The sequence below is a fragment of the Crocodylus porosus genome, unplaced genomic scaffold (assembly GCF_001723895.1).
Source record: "Crocodylus porosus isolate Cpor-Errol unplaced genomic scaffold, CroPor_comp1, whole genome shotgun sequence".
NCBI lineage: Eukaryota > Metazoa > Chordata > Crocodylia > Crocodylidae > Crocodylus > Crocodylus porosus.
In genome coordinates this window covers 9368723-9386332 of record NW_017728920.1, presented here as the reverse complement: position 1 = coordinate 9386332, position 17610 = coordinate 9368723, and the positions used below count along the sequence as shown (strand labels likewise).

Below are 17610 nucleotides of genomic sequence, written 5' to 3'. Positions count from 1 at the left end.
TGGACATGTTCAAGAATAATTTTCTCAAAAAGCTTACCCAGGATCGAGGTAAAACTAACTGGCCTATAGTTCCCTGGGTCTTCCTTCCTCCCTTTTTTGACGATGGGAACCACATTGGCCCTCTTCCAGTCCTCTGGCACCACACCAGAGCACCATGAGTGCTTGTAAAGCCATGCCAGAGGTCCCACAATGACCTCAGCTAATTCCCTCAGCACTCTGGGGTGGAGATTGTCCAGACCAGCTGATTTAAATGCATCCAGTCCCTCCAGAAGTTCCCTGACTAGATCCTTCCTGACCCTTGGCCTAGGTGCGCCTCCCCTGGGGCCTGAGAGGGGCCCTGTGTGGGGCTGATCTGGTCCCTGCTCAGGAAAATGGAGGCAAAGAAGTCGTTAAATAGGTTAGCTTTGTCATCTGGTGTGACGACCAAATTTCCTAGAGTGTCTTGCAGGGGCCCCACGTTACCCAGTACCTTCTTTTTGTCCCCTATGTATTTAAAAAAGGACTTCTTGTTGTCCTTGATCCAGGAAGCTAGTCCCAGTTCCATCTCTGTCTTGGCCTTCCTGACTGCCCCCCTGCATCCCTGAGCAACTGCAGTATAATCCTCCCTGGTGATGGCCCCTCCCTTCCATTGGGTGTATGCCTCCCTTTTAGCTAGAAGACATTCCTGGATGCTTTTGGTGAGCCATGGGGGCTTTTGTGCCCTCCTGCTCCCCTTGATCCGTGTCAGGATTACCCCCATTTGGGTTTGGAGGATCATCTCCTTAAGGAGCAACCACTCTTCTTGGACATCTGGCTCCCCTCCAGGACCTCAGTGCTTCCCCGACTATTCTCCTTAGCTCATTGAAGTCCGCCCTCCTGAAATCTAGGGCAGCTGCCTTGCTGCAGGCCTTTGCCACCTTGCGCTGGATGGTGAATTCCATCAGGCGATGATCACTATCACCTAGGTGGTCGAGCACCCGCAGCCCCCTCACCAGGTTGTCACCAGTGGCCAGCACCAGGTCCAACAAGGCATCTCCCCTAGTGGGGCTGTGCACCTCCTGGCTAGGAACCTACATTCTGGCTAGGAACCTACATGAGCAGTCAGACCTGGCTGATTTTATAACTTGAGAACTTACTGTAATTATAAAATATTCAGCGATATGGTCTTTTAGTGATTATAGGACTACTGTAGATCCAAAGCATAACTCAGTAAATTTATTCTTCTGTCACACTGCATAAATTGCAATAGAATACTATTTGGGGGTCATATTGGCAGAAAAAATGACTAATACTCAAACTCCATCAATCCCTTAGTAGCAGAATACTTAGCAGTTTGGGGCTTTTAATTTTTTTACTATACAACTTTAAAATTAACCCCCCTCACTTAGAATTAACTAGTTCACCTCTCTTGGAGATGTTCACTGCATCTTTCCAGCTATTGCTACCCATGCTAGCTAAATTAAATAAGCTCATGCTAGTCCCACATTCATTTTCCTGTATAGACACATCTGTAGTGTTTCCTGTCAAACTTAGAAGGCTTTCGTTTTAATCCCAAGGGTAAGAACTCGCATTTGATCTAAAAATCTCTAAAATCTGCAAAAAGTGATGGAACTGTCTTCAAATTGGAAATAACATCTTAAATAATAAATAAGAACCAAACAGTATATCTGTTGTTTAAACATGATGACCCTATAGTCGGTCTTTTCACACAAAAGGACTTACTTTGCTGGTTTTAAGGACTTATGGCTCAGGGTTGTATATATAGTATCAAAATATTGCATATTGGCCCCTGAAACCTGCATTTAAATCGGACTGCCACTCTGTCATTCATAAATGAACAGATCTTAAACTTCAGAGGGTCTTCTGTTAGCGAAACCTGTAACCTTCCATTAACCAAGCTGTACTGCTGTTCTTGAGAGCCACTCTTTCCAGTTATCTGCACACTCAGTGCAGTCTTGCCAGGAAATAGAGCTTTTTTGTCTTGTTGACCTTCCCTCCTCAATTCAGGCAGCCCCTTGCTGGAGTACAGCTTGTTCAGTCTACATGTTCAGTCCTGTCTTAGCAATGTTCTTAATCAAACAGCATTGGAGCTAACTGAGCTGCTTGGTGAGACTACAGACCTTAAATCTAGAATATATGGATTTCTTCAGCACAAGCACAATCAGAGGTATAAAAAACTGTTGCAGTGTAGCAGAGCTAATGCTAATAGCAGTATCTGAACTTGGTCAGAATTTGTCAAAGAAATCATTGATATAAATGTATTTTAAATTGAGGGGGTCTATTATAAAGACCTGCTATCATACCTAATATAAATTTAATCTGATGCAAAAAATAAAATGACCTTGCACAAAGGTTGAATTACAGAAAAGACTGAGATAAGCATCTTTCAAAGAATAAAAAGGGAAAAAAAAACCCTCCAAAAACCTAATAGCTTCCTGGAAGATTTTGATAAAACTGGGAAGCAATATATTTGGGAAATAAGTTTATCCAGACTAATACTTTTTAAAGCTTTAAATGTTGCACAACAAATTTGCATGGCAGGTAAGTGTTGCTGGCTGCAGTTTACAGATGGCTGGAGCCCGAGGCATTGCCAAGATTCAGATCTTCAGGTTACCTGTATTATACTTTAATTATAATGTTCTAATGTTTCTCAGTACTGGTACTCAAAGCTGCAAGTGATTCTTGTTTACTGAATCTTAAATACACATCTTCTTCATGCCACTGAAGCCTGATTAAGTGCTCAGGGGATTAACCTCTCATAGTCTGAAAAACTGTCTGCAGAACACTTGGAGAATCTAGATGAAGAGTGTGAAGAAAATATTAAACATGAATATACAACATGGTGAGGATTGGAATGCTAAGGTAATAATTAAAATATAGACTAGTGGAGCTATATGCTTATTCCCCCCCAGTGAGTTATCCAAGCTGGTTCCAGTCACTTAGGCCAGATATAGATATTACACTTTTACCAGTATACGTAATCAGAAACTGATCTAAACCTGTACCAGAACAGATGTTTGACGTGCACAGACTGGCTTAAAAACAGCTGAACTCAGTCTAAGGCAACCTGCAGGCCCCCCACCAAAGGGCAAATGTGTGTTCTGTGGGCTACTGAACTAAACTACGCTGCTTACAGAAAATCGCAAACTGAGATTCTGCTTCAGGCTTTTTGAATGTCTGTATCTAGCCTTAGTAATGTGTATAAAAAGTACAGCTATTTATGCAAAATCTAGAGGCAGAGATCAAATTTTGTCTTCAAAGTATACAATCCTTTTGTCATTTTTGCATTTGTGATATGTTGTATTGGATAAATAAGACATAAAAGGACAGATCAAGCAATTATCGTTGTGCAATTTAAGTTATGTTAGCCTTTCAGAACACCAGGTACTTCCACTGATTTGTAGGGTTAAAGGAAGATAGGAGGAAATCATATGCCAGGGGTTGTCAACCAGAGGTATGTGTACTTGGACTGGTCCTAGGGGGTAAGCGCGTGCAGACGGGGATGAAACGCTGCTGCCTTCCAGGGGCAGGGCAGGGCAGGGCAAGGGCAGTGACACCCCTCTGCAGGGTGGGGAGGTTTGCACGCAGCAGCCACCGCTGCCACACCCCAGCCCAGCCCAGTGAGCACACCCCACCATGCAGAGGGGTGCCACTGCCCTCACCCCAGCCCAGTAAGCTTCTCTGCTGCACCCCGGCCCTGCTCCTGGGAGGCGATGGTGCTCCATCCCCGCCTACCCATTCAGCATCTGGCCACTGGGGGGTGCTTAGACTAAAAAAGTCTAAAAACCCCTACTCTGTGCCACTATAGAAAGGGTTTGTTTCTAGTGACATTGTTGTGCCTGTACTTGATGTAGTAGTTCAAATAATTCATAAAGGGTGCTTGCAGGCATAACCCCCCGTGCCCTCCCAAAAAAATGGTGCTTTACTTTAAACTCCATGCATTCCCACACCTAGCCCTGCGCACGCGCAGAAGAGGCAGCATGTTACTTCAACCCAGCTTGCCTGATATCTGTAAAGATCAGGCGCTTCAGTGGGGATTTCTTGGCACTTTGATCTAATAGCTGATAGACCCAGCTTTAGCTAAAAGTGCCAAAAAGCCCCTCTGATCTTTCCAGATGCTGCAGAGCCAGGCTGAAGTAATATGCTGCTGCTTCTAGTAAAGTGTGGTTTTTGTTTTGTTTTGTTTTTGTTTTTTGGGGGGGATTACCACCTGCAAGCAGCCAAAATGCCCAAAAGCCACAGGCAAAATTGGTGACCCCTTCGTGCCTAACTACAAAAAAAATCATGTGATAATAAAGCCCATGTGATGAAACACTTACAGATGCCTCCATAATATATGTAAATGTATTTATGCATATAATATAAATGCATTCTGATGTGTATTTGTGTGAAGCTATTACAGACAAGTGAATGTTAGGGGAAACCTGGGAGGAAAAATCTGTAATTGTCATTTCTTAAGTAATCAATGGTCATAACTAGAATCCAATAAAAATGGGATAAGAATTTGGCTACGTGTTGCCCCTTCAAAATGATCTGCTGTGGCCAAATGCTTGTGATCCCCATGAGACCTTTCCTTTGGAGCCCCCCAGGACTCCATCTTGTTGCCCTTCCCTTTAAATGTGTATATGAGGTTTGTGTGGAGATTTGGAGTGAGATGTATGCTGATGACGCTCAACTCCGCCTCTCCTTCTCTTCTGACCCTGGCCCCACAGTCTCAATTCTTTCCCAGCACCTGGCTGCAGCTGGGAACTGGAGGTGGATAAATCAGTGAAAACTGAATCCAGACTAGGCAGGTGATTGTGGTAGGCAGACCACTTGACTTTAGCGGGTGGCAATCGGCTATCATCGGTGGAGTTTGGACACCCTTGTCACTCGTGTTCACAAACTTGGGATCCTCCTGGATCCTCTGCTGCACCTAGATCATCAGGTGGTGGCTGTGGCTAGGAGACCTTTCATGCAGTCCATCTCTTACTATACGCTTCCCAAGTCTTTTGTTAGGAGTGGAGGTATATACATGGCGTAAACAAACTTGGCAGATAAGGGGTTCGTTTGACACATTTTTGACAGCAGTCCAGAATCATAACAACCCAGTGCTCACATCTTTTTATGTTTCTAACCACTTTTTCAGTAGCAAGCCAGGTGATTTGAAACTGGGTCACCATAGGCATAGCTGCCTGGGAAAGGATTTTGCATCAAAGGCAATTACACAGAAATACTCCGGAGGCCACTTTTTCCTCTCTTCATTTCAGAATTTCATTGTGTTACAAGTTTTTTTTCTTTCTCATTATCCTCTGCACAGCCTGAAATAGTGCCTTAAATTGCCCTGCCTTTATAAGGAGACTAGGTCTGTGTGACAGAATGGGCAGGAGCTTAGTGGACTTTTGTGTCATTTATAAAATATGTGCCATATGTGGTATGATAGAGTGAGTAAATATGATACGGACAGAAAATGAAAGATCATGTTGCCTTGTTCTTCCCTCCACCATGTTTTCTGCTGCAGCATTTTTGTCCAGCTTGCTTTTGTGCTGTTTTTTCTTGTGATTGTGCTGAGTGAAAGTGGAGTGGAAATCAGTTGGGTTACCTCAGCAATTAGCCAGAAAAGTTACTGGCTAATAATGTTGATTTAGCTCTGAAAGTCCAAGGGACTCTTGCTTAAAAGCAGAGTCTGGGGCCACAGGAAAAAGGCAGGATAGTGCTTTGAGTTTGAGTTTGAAGAAGGGTTTTTTAGTACACAACCTGAAAGCTGTTTGCCTTCTGAGATGCTGGGGCAGTGGAGCTACACCTACTGAAATCTGGCAGTCCTACAGGAACCTGAATTAGTGAGTTTGGAGTCGTGGTGATGGTTAAGCAATTGGCCTGTATTGGCATGTCCTTTCCCTGCTTAGGTGAAGGCAAATAAAGCTTTTGTTACTACCTTTGGGAGAGATGCACCTGTGACTGTTTTACAAAAGCCAGAGCCACCACTTAGGAGATCTCTACAACAATGTATTAAGCTGCAACTCAGAATAAAAAGGTCTGCACAGGGGTCAGCGAGCAGGACTTATATTCTTTGCATGTTGCTACTTGTTAGTTTGGGTGTGCACATGCATGTGTGCATATATGTGTGCAGGGCTAGATTAACACATAGGCAAACTAGGCACATGCCTAGGGCCCTGAGCTGTGGGGGGAACCGGCCCTTCCCTCCATGGTGGCAGCGCAAATGGCCCTGTCTCTCTCCCGTCCTTCCCTTCCCTTCCACCAGTCTTGCCCCAGTGGTAGCTGCTTACTAACATGTGCTCCACACCCCAGTCGCCACAGGTGGCAGCACCGGGGTGGGGAGAGGGGTCTTCACCCACCTGGGGCCCACAACTTTGTTTGCCTCGGGCCCATTAAAGGGTTAGTCCAGCCCTGTATGTGTGGTTGTTTGTCCTCGCCCTTGCCTTCCCTGCCCCGCTTCCAGTTAGTAAGCTCTGTTTGCAGTTATGCATTCCAAAAGTATGTTACCTGCTGCCCTAGACAATGCCAGCATATGCATAAAGAGCTCTATCTCAAGGTGATCCAGAGAACTCAATCTTAAATATGTTTTCTCTGGAGATCAATTTCCCCATCCTTTGTGTCCAAGTCTTTTGAGAGATCACTTGGTAAATTGTTAATCTGTACACAATTTAGAGCCCTTATATGCACATCAAATTATCAGAAGCATCCTCAAGGCAAGGCTTTTGATACTGGCCGCAGTTTCTTGGTCTGGGAATTGTTAAACTGCTTGCCAGTGACCTGAAATGCTGGTCCTGGACTCCACAAGAGCTATCCACTAAGGAAGGGAGCAAGTGTGTCAGGTGATTAACTATGAATAGAGGATCATCAACAACATTATACAGAGGTGTGCTCATCCATCTGTTGCGTGTCAGCTGGGTCCAAGATTCATTAGGCAGCAGCACAGTCATCAACAATATTGTTTCAGGCTCTGCAGAGACAGTTTACAGGAGGATCAGAATATAAGGAGTAATGAAACTTTATCTGCCTCCTTACTCTTTTGACCTAACAGATGTTGAATTTGTCCTTGTTGAACTACATCAGAAGGGGAAACCTGGATAGCCCCACAGTACTGGAGACCTAAAGGGTTTTTGCAGGAAATATGGAATTAATTGCCTGTGGGTCTCTCAAAATAGGGGGGGAAATTACTTCAGCCACTGTAATTTAATTATGATTCATGGATATTTGATGCTAGTGTGAGCAGGTTAAATCTTAAAGATTGCTGCAGAGAGCTTTTTGTAGGACAGAATATTGGACCCATTAGCTTAAACTACAGTTCAGCAGTTTGAATGCTTTGTCTTCTAACTTATGTTTTAAAGAAACAACTTTTAGAGGGACCAAAAGAAGAGTGTGTGTGTGCATATGCATGCGCCTGCGTTGGTCATTTTGTAGCTTAAAACATTGAAGGTTTATAAATAGGTATTCTTGTTTTTCCTTTGCATTTGGGCTCTCCCTGCTTCCTTTTCTGTGTGCGATTGCAGTGCAATTTATAATACAGCTAGGTGTGGGCGTAATTTACGTATGAGGTTTCCCTGCTGTTCAGTTGGCAAGGGACTGACTCAGAGCTATTTAACAAAATTGAACCAGCTTTCTAAAGTAACTACATAAGCATCAATCCTCTTTCAAGCCTTTCCACCCCCATACAAATCCTGATCTCCAAGGCCAAAGAGGACTCGGAGACACCAGCCATACCATGTTGTATATAGGTTACTTCTGCAATATAGAGCAGTAGAGTGATTTCTAGAAAAGAACTATAGTAGTAATATATATGGGGCGAATCTACAGACTTGAAAGGAATAATTATAGTAAAATGTGTGCCTGCCACCAGAGTTTTAATACACGCTATCTAATTTTAGTTTTCTCTTAAATAGAATAGAAGAGAGAGAAAATATTTTATATGGTAAGATTAAAAACTCAGTGTTCCTTAAATATAGTCTACCTATTATGTCATTGCTTCATCAATGTTATCCTAGAAGTATTGTCAGATGCAGTTTTGCAGAAACAAGACATGAGCATTCTGAAAACTGCTGATGGTGGGTCGGTGGATAATAAACTTATTTTCAAGGGCTGCTTTTTGGTTTTTGGCACTGGCGGTCAGGTCAGGAACTTCCATCCTGTTGAATGACAAGTTGGCTCTTCTCACTGCCAAAAGCAGGACCCATTCTCCAGATCATTAACCAGAGGGAAGACGTTTGTCAGCTTTGGACCACTGAACTGGAATCAAAGGGGATAGATAATGGTTGGTACTACAGGGCTTTTACCATGAGGAGACCTACCATGATGCAGTATTTCTGCCTGCTGCCATAGCAGGTGTCACCCTTAGTGTAGGGGTAAGTGGATATTAATGAGAGATGAATACAAAAATGGAGGGAGTTTGATTTTGGAATGAAAGAGAAACTAGGTAAAAAGGACCTCCAAGCATTTACTAGCATCTCATCAGAATCTCAGAAACACATCTACTCTTACTACAAATGCTTTTTAAATTGAGAACTCTTATTAGTCTGAATGTGAGCAGCCATTTTTGTAATTAATTCCAATATTTATAATTTATGAAAGACACGTATATGGGACGAGATCACAGGAAATGAGCCACAGAGGAATGAAGACAGTGGGATTCACTCAATGGTTCTGTCTTCTGCCAGTTTGTGTTTCCTTCTGAGGTTGATCCTATTTCTCAATCTCTGTAAAATTGCTGGTTTTTCCTGCTTGCCTACCAGGCTCTGATTTTACCATTAAAAATTAGCCTGTTGGAAACTTGATTTTTGTCTTCCTGAGAAGCCTACCACAGATCATAGAACTGTGAAAATGTGAGTTGTCCTCCTATCATTATTATTAAGTTTATAAAAAGGCACTTCAAAAAGAATTCTTCTGCTAATATCTGCTCCACTCTCCTTTCCTTCCCTTATCTGAACTACACTCCCTGCCATTCAATTTAATATATTTCTGGGCTCCCTGCAAGTAAGTTGTACAGGGTGAATTCTGTCTCTGTCAGAAGTCTAGTACTAAATTGATATGCCATTATTATAAACACTGTTTGCTGCTGTCACACACTCTTCAGGGGTGGTTTCAGTTTTGTGTGATTTCACAGTGTTTTTCAGTGAGTTACTACAAATGGAAGAGACCATTTACTGTTTTCCACTTACTACTAAGAGTACAAATGCTTGACTGCCTTATTTTGGACATCGTATTGAAAACTGAATCATTTTGATGGAATATGTGTCCCAATCACTGTTAATCCCACCTGCTAAAAAACAACATTTTCTTTTTTCATATTTTAAGCTTTTTGAAGTCTCCTCTTTGTCTTCCTCATTTTGGAGAAATATAAGGACAAGTTTTTAGCTGTTTGGGTTAACAAATGACTATCTGCATATATTCACATGAGAAACAGCTGAAGCTTGAGAGTCTCTAAAGCAGTGGTTCCCAACCTTGCAAACTTATTTGAGGTTGCAATGATAAAAAATGGGGTTGCAAAGACACTCGTCAGTCTTGACTGATTATGATGAATACGTTTCTTATTTGTAAGTATGCAACTCCTGCACGTAGCAGTTATTTGTCCACACAAGACAGTTGCAGCTCTGACGCAAGGCACTTGTATGTTACAGGAAGCTGACATAAAATCAGTGTATCGATACTGGGTGAGTGAAATATGTTTTACATGAATGCAAGACATGAAAGCGGAAATTTGATGAATCGTTCCTTGTTGATTTTTGTCTGCATCATTTTGGGATTGCAAAAAATTTCCCATGTTTAAATGTAGTCATGCTGAGGAAAAGGTTGGGAAGCCCTGCTCTGAAGCTTTCATTTTGGTGCTAGACACCCATCTCTGTGTAGGATCACCTGCTACCTTATCAAATCAATTGTAACATAAGATCAGACTCTGTCTGGTGCAGAGAGGCAGTTATGACTAGTTTCTTACTAACTTGACCACCTCAATCATGCACTGAACTTACAATTATTGTTTTATATAAAAGAAGCAAATTATTATTGACACGTCTCTTATATCACTATCCATATATCTCAAAATATATGGTAGGCTGCATTTCATTACCTTTTATTGCAATAAAAAGTAGACATTCAAGTAATGTGACTAAAGGTACTTCCTGAACAAAATAATAAAAAATGGTAGCATAATACTAGAGCATGCTTTCAGTTTCTCTAACTGTAACAAATGTGTTTATAGAGCATGAGATTCTGTATAAGATAAAGACCAACTAAAATACACTAACATTATAGTAAAACCCATCATTTTTAATATAAATGGAAGAAAATAATTTCAGTGTTCTTCCTCCTTAGCCTCAATTGCTACTAACTCAATTCTGGACCTTTCTTTATATCTTTACAATTTTATTAGGCTTATAAAACAAAACAGCCAGCAAAATAATTTCAGTACAAACCAAAGAACCATGACCTTAAGCCTTCCTACTTCATCCTCTTCACATAATTATCAACTCCAAAACAGAGAATAAAGAGAGGGAGTTGGACTTTACCAGTGTGAATGTGTATTAGCTAGTCCAGTGGTGTCCTCTTCAACTGGTGTGGGGCAAGTCTGCAGACGGGAGCCAGAATGTAGAGCGGTATCACCTGGCCCTGGGTGGATCTGGAATTTGGCAGGAGCAGTATTAATTGCTGGAAGTCCCAGAGCTGGGATACCTGCTGTTTTGCCCACCCCCAGATTTCCAGCCCCTGGACAGCCCTTTAGGCCCAATGACATGACTTCCAGATTCAGCCCCCAGGGTCTGGAAACTTAGATGCAGGGCAAGCAGTGGCAGTGTTAATTGCTGCAGCTCTGGGAGCCACAACAATTAACACTGCCACAGCTCACCATACTTCCAAATGTCTGGACCCATGGTGAGCCCTGTGGTCTGGATGGCATGGCTCTTCAGGCCAAATCTTGGTCATCCCTGGGCTAAGCCACTGAGTTTTATAATCAGGAAGCAACCATGAACTACATGACAGTTTGACATGAATGACTGTCTGCTGCAGAATTGATGAAATCACAAAATGCTTCCTTACTTGTGGTCTCAGCTGAAAGTCTTGAGACATACACAGTCCACTGTGCCTCTTGTTATCACTACTGTGTATTGCAAACATAAGATTTTGTAATGTCTGCAGAGCCTGTTCAGAGAAGATGCAGGATGTTATTTCCCCAGATATTGGGATTTGCTTATGAGTTTGTGTTGGCTCTGAAATGCCTAGTAGGAAGAATGATTTATTTTAAGCTTGCAGAATCCACTGTGAAATCATTTTTGGACTGTCGCCGTTGCAGCACCAGAAAAAACAGCCACCGTATCAATAATGCCTGCATTTGGGAGTCAGTAACCAGGGGAAGTCGATAATTACATGTCTGGTGCTTACTTCAGTTCTGACACTTTAATCTGATTTTTAAGGAGCAAAAAGCTTGAAAAAAATCCACAGTTCATCTTGTGTAGACTTTGCAAACAAGAAATGGGAATTTGGGGGAATTAAGTGTGTTAATGCTTTTATTCTAATAACAAAATAACACTTGGATGCTCGTCAGTAACCATACAGCAATCAACCCTAGCGTCTGGTAATGAAACAAAGGTCTTTTGTGGAGAAGTCTAATGTCGAGGAGGGAATTTGAACGAGTTGAAGACTTCGTTTCTATCCTCCTTGAAATGTAGCTTTTTGTCAGTATTTCCTGTGAAAGAGACAAAAAGAAAATGATGAATTCTGATTGCTGCAATCTGTTAATTTTGTGTCCTTATTTTGTTTCAGTCACTATGCAGCAGGTAGCCAGGACAGTGGCAAAAGTGGAGCTTTCCGACCACGTGTGTGATGTGGTGTTTGCTCTCTTCGACTGTGATGGTGAGTGAGTTTCTTTTTTAACTTATTGTCACCCCTGTTTGTATTCCCAATATGTTGCATAATTTATAAATATTTTTTAAAAACCCTCAAAGAAACAAGCTATGTACTGCTCTGTGTTCATTTCAGAAATGTTTAGAAGGCATATGTTGGCTTATGTTCAACAGACTTAGCAGCAACAGAATAATAATCACCATTTTGCACCTGATAAAGCAGAGATACTAAAGGTAACATTGGTAACCAGAGGCAGTCAAAATTATTAAAATTTGGAGATTCTTTTCACTTAGCCTAACTGGATTTTGGGGGTTGGTTGTTTGGTTTTTTTAATCTCTGCTGTGATTTTCATTTCTCCTCTCCAGGCTGGCCTCTCCTGGCATGTTTATCCATTTCATGGTGGTTTTCATTGTTCTTTTCACAGTCCATCACAGTGTGGTCTGTTAAATGTATGCATCTTTCCAGAGGGGTTCAGTGGTGGTGCACAGTGCTCCTTGAAGGTTTAAACACTGTTGAACTAGATGTTTGAATTGTGTGAGAGACTTTTTCATGTCAGATTTCTGGATGGACAGCTTTCTGCAGAGAAAAAGCAGCTTACCTTCTTTTTGCAGAAACAATAGTCATTTAACAAAACTAGCAATTATGGTCTAGTGCTGGTAATAAAAACATTTAGCATTTGCATTTTCAAAGCTCTATACAAACATTAGCTAATTAATGACAGGAATGTGCATTGCCATACAGGAAACCTGAAAGTTAATCCCAAAAGCCTGCTTATGCAGAGGCTAGAAGCACTTCAGGGTAGCAAACTCATCATGTCACAGTCTCGGGTTGATTAACAAAAAAAATTACAAGATTTAAAAAAGAGTTTTCAGCCGTCTAGGATGATAGCTACAATGCAGCTCAAGAGTAGGCCCTGGAAGCACAGTCAATGAACAAAATGTCCATCTTCCAAATTACTGTATAATTTGCAGCCCCTTCCTTCTCCTTCCCCTCACTTCAGCTTCTTCACACATTTTTTAACTTTTGAAGGAAATTTGAATTGCTTCTTTTCCGTGGTTAAACAGATATTTCTGATTCAGTCCTAAAGCCACAAGTTAGGATTTGAGATTAGTGTAAATTGGTATGTATCCAAACCTACTCAATTTGGATATTCCCAGAAATATTTTGATGTCATACCTTGTAGGGAAAATACTCCTATACTCAGGGAAATCTCTCTGCAAATATAGGATTGTAGCAAAAAAAAGTAAACACAGATCTCTATTTTTCACTTGGCCCATATATGCAGACATTTCTAGATAGATAGGTATAAAAAATTTGCAGAGTTGTAAGGAATTTCATTTTCCCCCTGATACTTTACTGGAATTTCTTTGCCCACATTTGCAGTTGAAAGCAGTCCAAAAAAACCCACCCAGATCAAAAAGTACTAATTTATTAAACGTGTAACTAATGTGGTTCCTAGTGCCTGCCTGTTTTGATCTGGAAAACATTATGCAATTTAACTGGCTCATTGTCTGAAGAATAAATATAGCTGCTGATATTTCTTACAGACAGCTAGCTTGGATGGTAAACAGGTGACTTGGGTGTGAGGGAGGGAGTTCAGAAGCAAGGACACTATCCCAGTTTTATGAGGTTTACAGTTGCAGCCTATTGGAAGTAGTTCGGTTTGCCTTCCTGTGAAATGACATGGAAGTTAAAGTTTAATGATGCTGAAATAAGTGGCTTACAGATGGGGGGGGGAAAAGATTGCATCAAGTTTACACAAGGATCAAACAATAAATATAGCATCAAGACCCTATTTTTAGAAACAATCCTGTGGTGGGGGGAAGGGAGTTCGTTACTTTTCCATGAAGTAAAAAAGTTGCAGAAGGAGTTATATTTTCAAACTTCTCTCAGTTTGACAATCCCCTTAAACCAATCCAAACGAGTAACAGCTTCCCTGATGGAATGGTACCGGGGTCATTTGCTCTATGCATCAATAGAACAAAGCAAGGTTGTTGAATACCTTCAATGGTATTATTATTATTTAGATTAGAGCTTTTTAAATCAGGATGGCCATCAATCTTTGCTGTCTTTTGAGTATTTCTTGGTTTTTGTACTGAGCTAGTGTGGAAAAGCCTCTACAATGAAGACACAATTAGGATGAGACAGCTTGCCTTTTAAATGATTGGTAAGGACGAAGGAATAAGCTCCGAGGATAGACCTGTCAAGAATCCGTTTTCTTTCTTTATCAAGAGGTCCTGCGGAAACCAACATCAGCCTACAAAATTACCTGGAAGCTAGATAGGGATTTCAAGGACTGTATACCAACCAAGTCACATTGAAACAGAGGCAATGCATCATGTTGTGTGTCTGACTCAGGTTTGCAACCATCCTTTCAGAGTCTGTCAGCATATTCATTAGAAATCCAAGGGACTATAATTTATCGTGAAAACTAACATTGGAATGAAACTTGGCAACATTTGGCTTTGCATACATATATTTAAAAATAATATAAATATAAATTTAAAAAGCATCCAACTTTTAAATTACTTCAGTGAAGTCTCCACAAGAAATATCCATGTTCACAATCAACTCAGACTCTTGCTTCTGATTTTATTCTAGACATCTAACATTAAGTACTTTTTTTTTTAGTGTCTTTCCTTTAACTACTTTTCCATCTTTGTAAATTTTATTTCTCATCTGTGCAACTTTTCTATCTTAACACCTCAAATGTCAATCCTGTATGAAAAATATAATTGCAGGATAAGATTGGATTTCATACAGGACCCTAGATTTCTTTGTGGCAAACTAATCCAAACTCTATAACATGGCATCATGAATGAAATCAATATATATCTTTGCACAGCAACTGGAACTGAACAAATACAGCTGTTCAGAAAACTTCTGTCCAAACAGATTTTTTTCATTAGAAAAAGGTGTTTTGACTAAACTATTATTTTTTCACAAAATCACATTGATTTTGACAAATTCCTGTGAGGGGGAAAATCAGAAATAACATTGAAATAAAAATTCTAACTTTAGAAAATGTTTTAATTTTACCTGGTTTTCATTTGTTTGTTGTACATTATTTCCCAGCAGTCTGTAGTGCTAGCAGTGGTCACGTAAAAGCTGCTATTGTTTTCCTAAACCAGTCGTCTCAAAATTTCATTTTTGTTTGGAATTTGTTTCACATGAAGTTTTGAAGCAACTGTTTACTCCAATTTGAACTGGAGCAAACAGTTAACTTCTGATTTTTTTCCTGAAACAGAAAATTCAAGTTCCAGCTAGTTCTGTAGACAAGTAGATGAACTATATCTATTTTAAACATTTCAAGGTCCTGATAATGTGTTGCTGGATATAATATGCTGCTTAGTATAGGTATATGAAAACTCTGCTGAATTATACATGATCGCAGATGGGCGACTTTGCAGTGTCAGGGGTTTTGCCATCTGAGTTTCCCGCACACCCAAATTAAATGCAAGATTTCTGTTGTTATGAAAAAAACTCAGACCTTTGGAAACAAAGTTGTTGAATCTGTCACTGAAACTATGACAGCTCCTTCTGCCATGTATTTGGTTGGTGAACGTTGCATCTCTAAGCCTCTTATTCGAATAAACCACAAAGTAAACATTTTTAAAACCAGTAATTATTTCAGTTAATAATTGGGCCTTGCCTGGGAAGGATATGACATTGTAATTGGCAAGAGAGAGAATATTTTTTTTAAATCTACTATTTTGCTCATCATGTTGTCCTGAGAGATTACTATAAGGTAATAGCTCATAATTTCTAAACTCCAAATTATATACTATATTAATTTAAGATACAGTGTCGGAGCCCTCTCCTGGCACTCACCATCATGTTGGAAAAGAAGTGCTATTGTGACACCAGAAATACAATGGCTGCCAGCTCTGAAACGTCCATTTAGTTGAAACGTTTTAGCTACAAATACAACTAAGTTTGTACATTGCCAACATTTGATCTTTCAGGAGACTGAAGAAAACATGAGCCACTTTGATACTTTTCTCTGAAGGAAATCAAGCTTTTGGCTCCAAATATTTTTAGGCTTCTTATTTTTGTACTCTTAATAATTTTTCTTTTTCTTCTCTTAGGAAATGGAGAGTTGAGTAACAAGGAGTTTGTTGCCATTATGAAGCAGCGACTTATGAGAGGCTTAGAGAAGCCCAAAGACATGGGATTTACACGACTCATGAGGGCAATGTGGAAATGCGCTCAGGAGACAGCTTGGGACTTCACCATGCCTAAACAATAACCACAGACAGTGGAAGAAGCTGGATTACCACATGCTGATGGGGCCATGTGTCTACCTGTGCTGCTCTGGCAGTATGTCATGCCATCAAGTCAGGTGTTCTGCAGATGAATGTTCATCATGCAGATATCTCCTGGATGACAACCTCGTTGCTACACTGAACTAGAAAGAAACAAAGACAGTTAACTGAGATTTCTCTAAACACCTTAATGGAAATTGAAGCCTACTGTATATTTTATCTTGCTAGTGCTTTTGCCTCTGTGATATTTATCTCTCAGGAAAATTAATTATCTCTGTGTATTGTTTTGCTTCTATGCTGTAGTCTGCATCCAACAAACCTAGGGTATTGTGTAGAACATAATAGTGCCAGAAAAAAACATTGGTCAACAGTGCAGTTAAGTGCATCAAACAGTGAGAGTGCTGAAGTTGTTTATAAGAAAGGCAGAGATAAGGGTGAGAGTAAAACCTCAGAACTTTCTCAAACCTGATTTTTTTTTCCCCATGAGACAAGATTTTATCTCACAGGTTTCTATGAAATGAGGATGGTATGCATGCCCCATGACAGTTGTTGCCTTTTATATAAGGAGTTAAGAATAATGACTATTTTTTTTCCCTGGCTTTTTCCTCTATCACAAGAATCTTACAATGCCTAAGCACCTGCACATATATGCCCTTTGTAATTCTTTTTTAATAGGAGACTTCTTCCCCTCTGGGATTATTCTTTTGGACACAGCACATTGGCTTAAAAATGTTAAGTGAACGCCTGACTGCTTGTAAAATATGGCTTTAATTATATTGGTTCACAGCAAAAGCAAATATTCTTATTTCACTTATTTTATGGGAGGAATCCTTGTGACTTGTAGCAGTTTGATTTTGCATTGGCAGCAAGCCCATAAAAAGGGTAATTTCTGCTGAAAATGAATGCCTCCTAAAAATACAAGAAGTAAACACAACAGTCAGTTTCAGAGAAGGTTAGAGTTGTGTTTTTTTCAATTATTACTTGCAGGTAAATATTCTTGCTGTTTTGAAAGAATCCTGCAAGAATTTTTACATACAGTGTTTAGCCAAAAAGAACCCTCAACAGTACTTATTAAAGAACTGCCTTTCATCCCAACACCTCCCACTATCCCAGCTGGAAGCAGTAATGGTCTTGAGGCTGATAGTCAGCCAAATCAACACTTGCTTTGTGGACTGTCACCAGGCCTTCACCTGTGGGTTCCATCTCACTTTATTAACTTTCACCCAGAATTTTTGCTTCCTGAAAACAGAAGTCCATCTTCTCCAAAGCAGTATTGAGGGTAGCATTTCTTCTGCCTCTGTCCTGAACCTTCCCCTCCTCTGTAATACCACAGCCTGTTCCCCAGAAGCAGTCTGAAGGGCAGACTGACAGAGGCCTCTTCCACAATTAGCAGCTAAGGCAGGGGTAGGCAAAATACATCCTGGGAACCAGATCTGGCCTGCCAAGGGATTTTATCCAGGCCACAATGGGTGCCTCGGCCCCTCCCAGGCCAGGCATGGGGGGCAACGTAGACTATGATGTGCGGCTGGTCCTGCCA

At 40.7% G+C, this 17610-nt stretch overlaps 1 protein-coding gene across 3 annotated transcripts in view; it reads left to right on the top strand.

The window, feature by feature from the left end:
• MICU1 (mitochondrial calcium uptake 1) overlaps positions 1 to 17024 on the top strand; it is a 227210-nt gene extending 210186 nt beyond the window's left edge. For all 3 annotated transcript variants that reach the window (XM_019538568.1, XM_019538566.1, XM_019538565.1), the window contains 2 exons: positions 11728 to 11817; positions 15897 to 17024. In XM_019538568.1, coding sequence (XP_019394113.1) covers positions 11728 to 11817; positions 15897 to 16057 — 251 coding nt within the window. In that variant the 3' untranslated portion in view covers positions 16058 to 17024. The remainder of the gene's footprint in view (positions 1 to 11727; positions 11818 to 15896) is intronic.
• Positions 17025 to 17610: the final 586 nt, after the last annotated feature.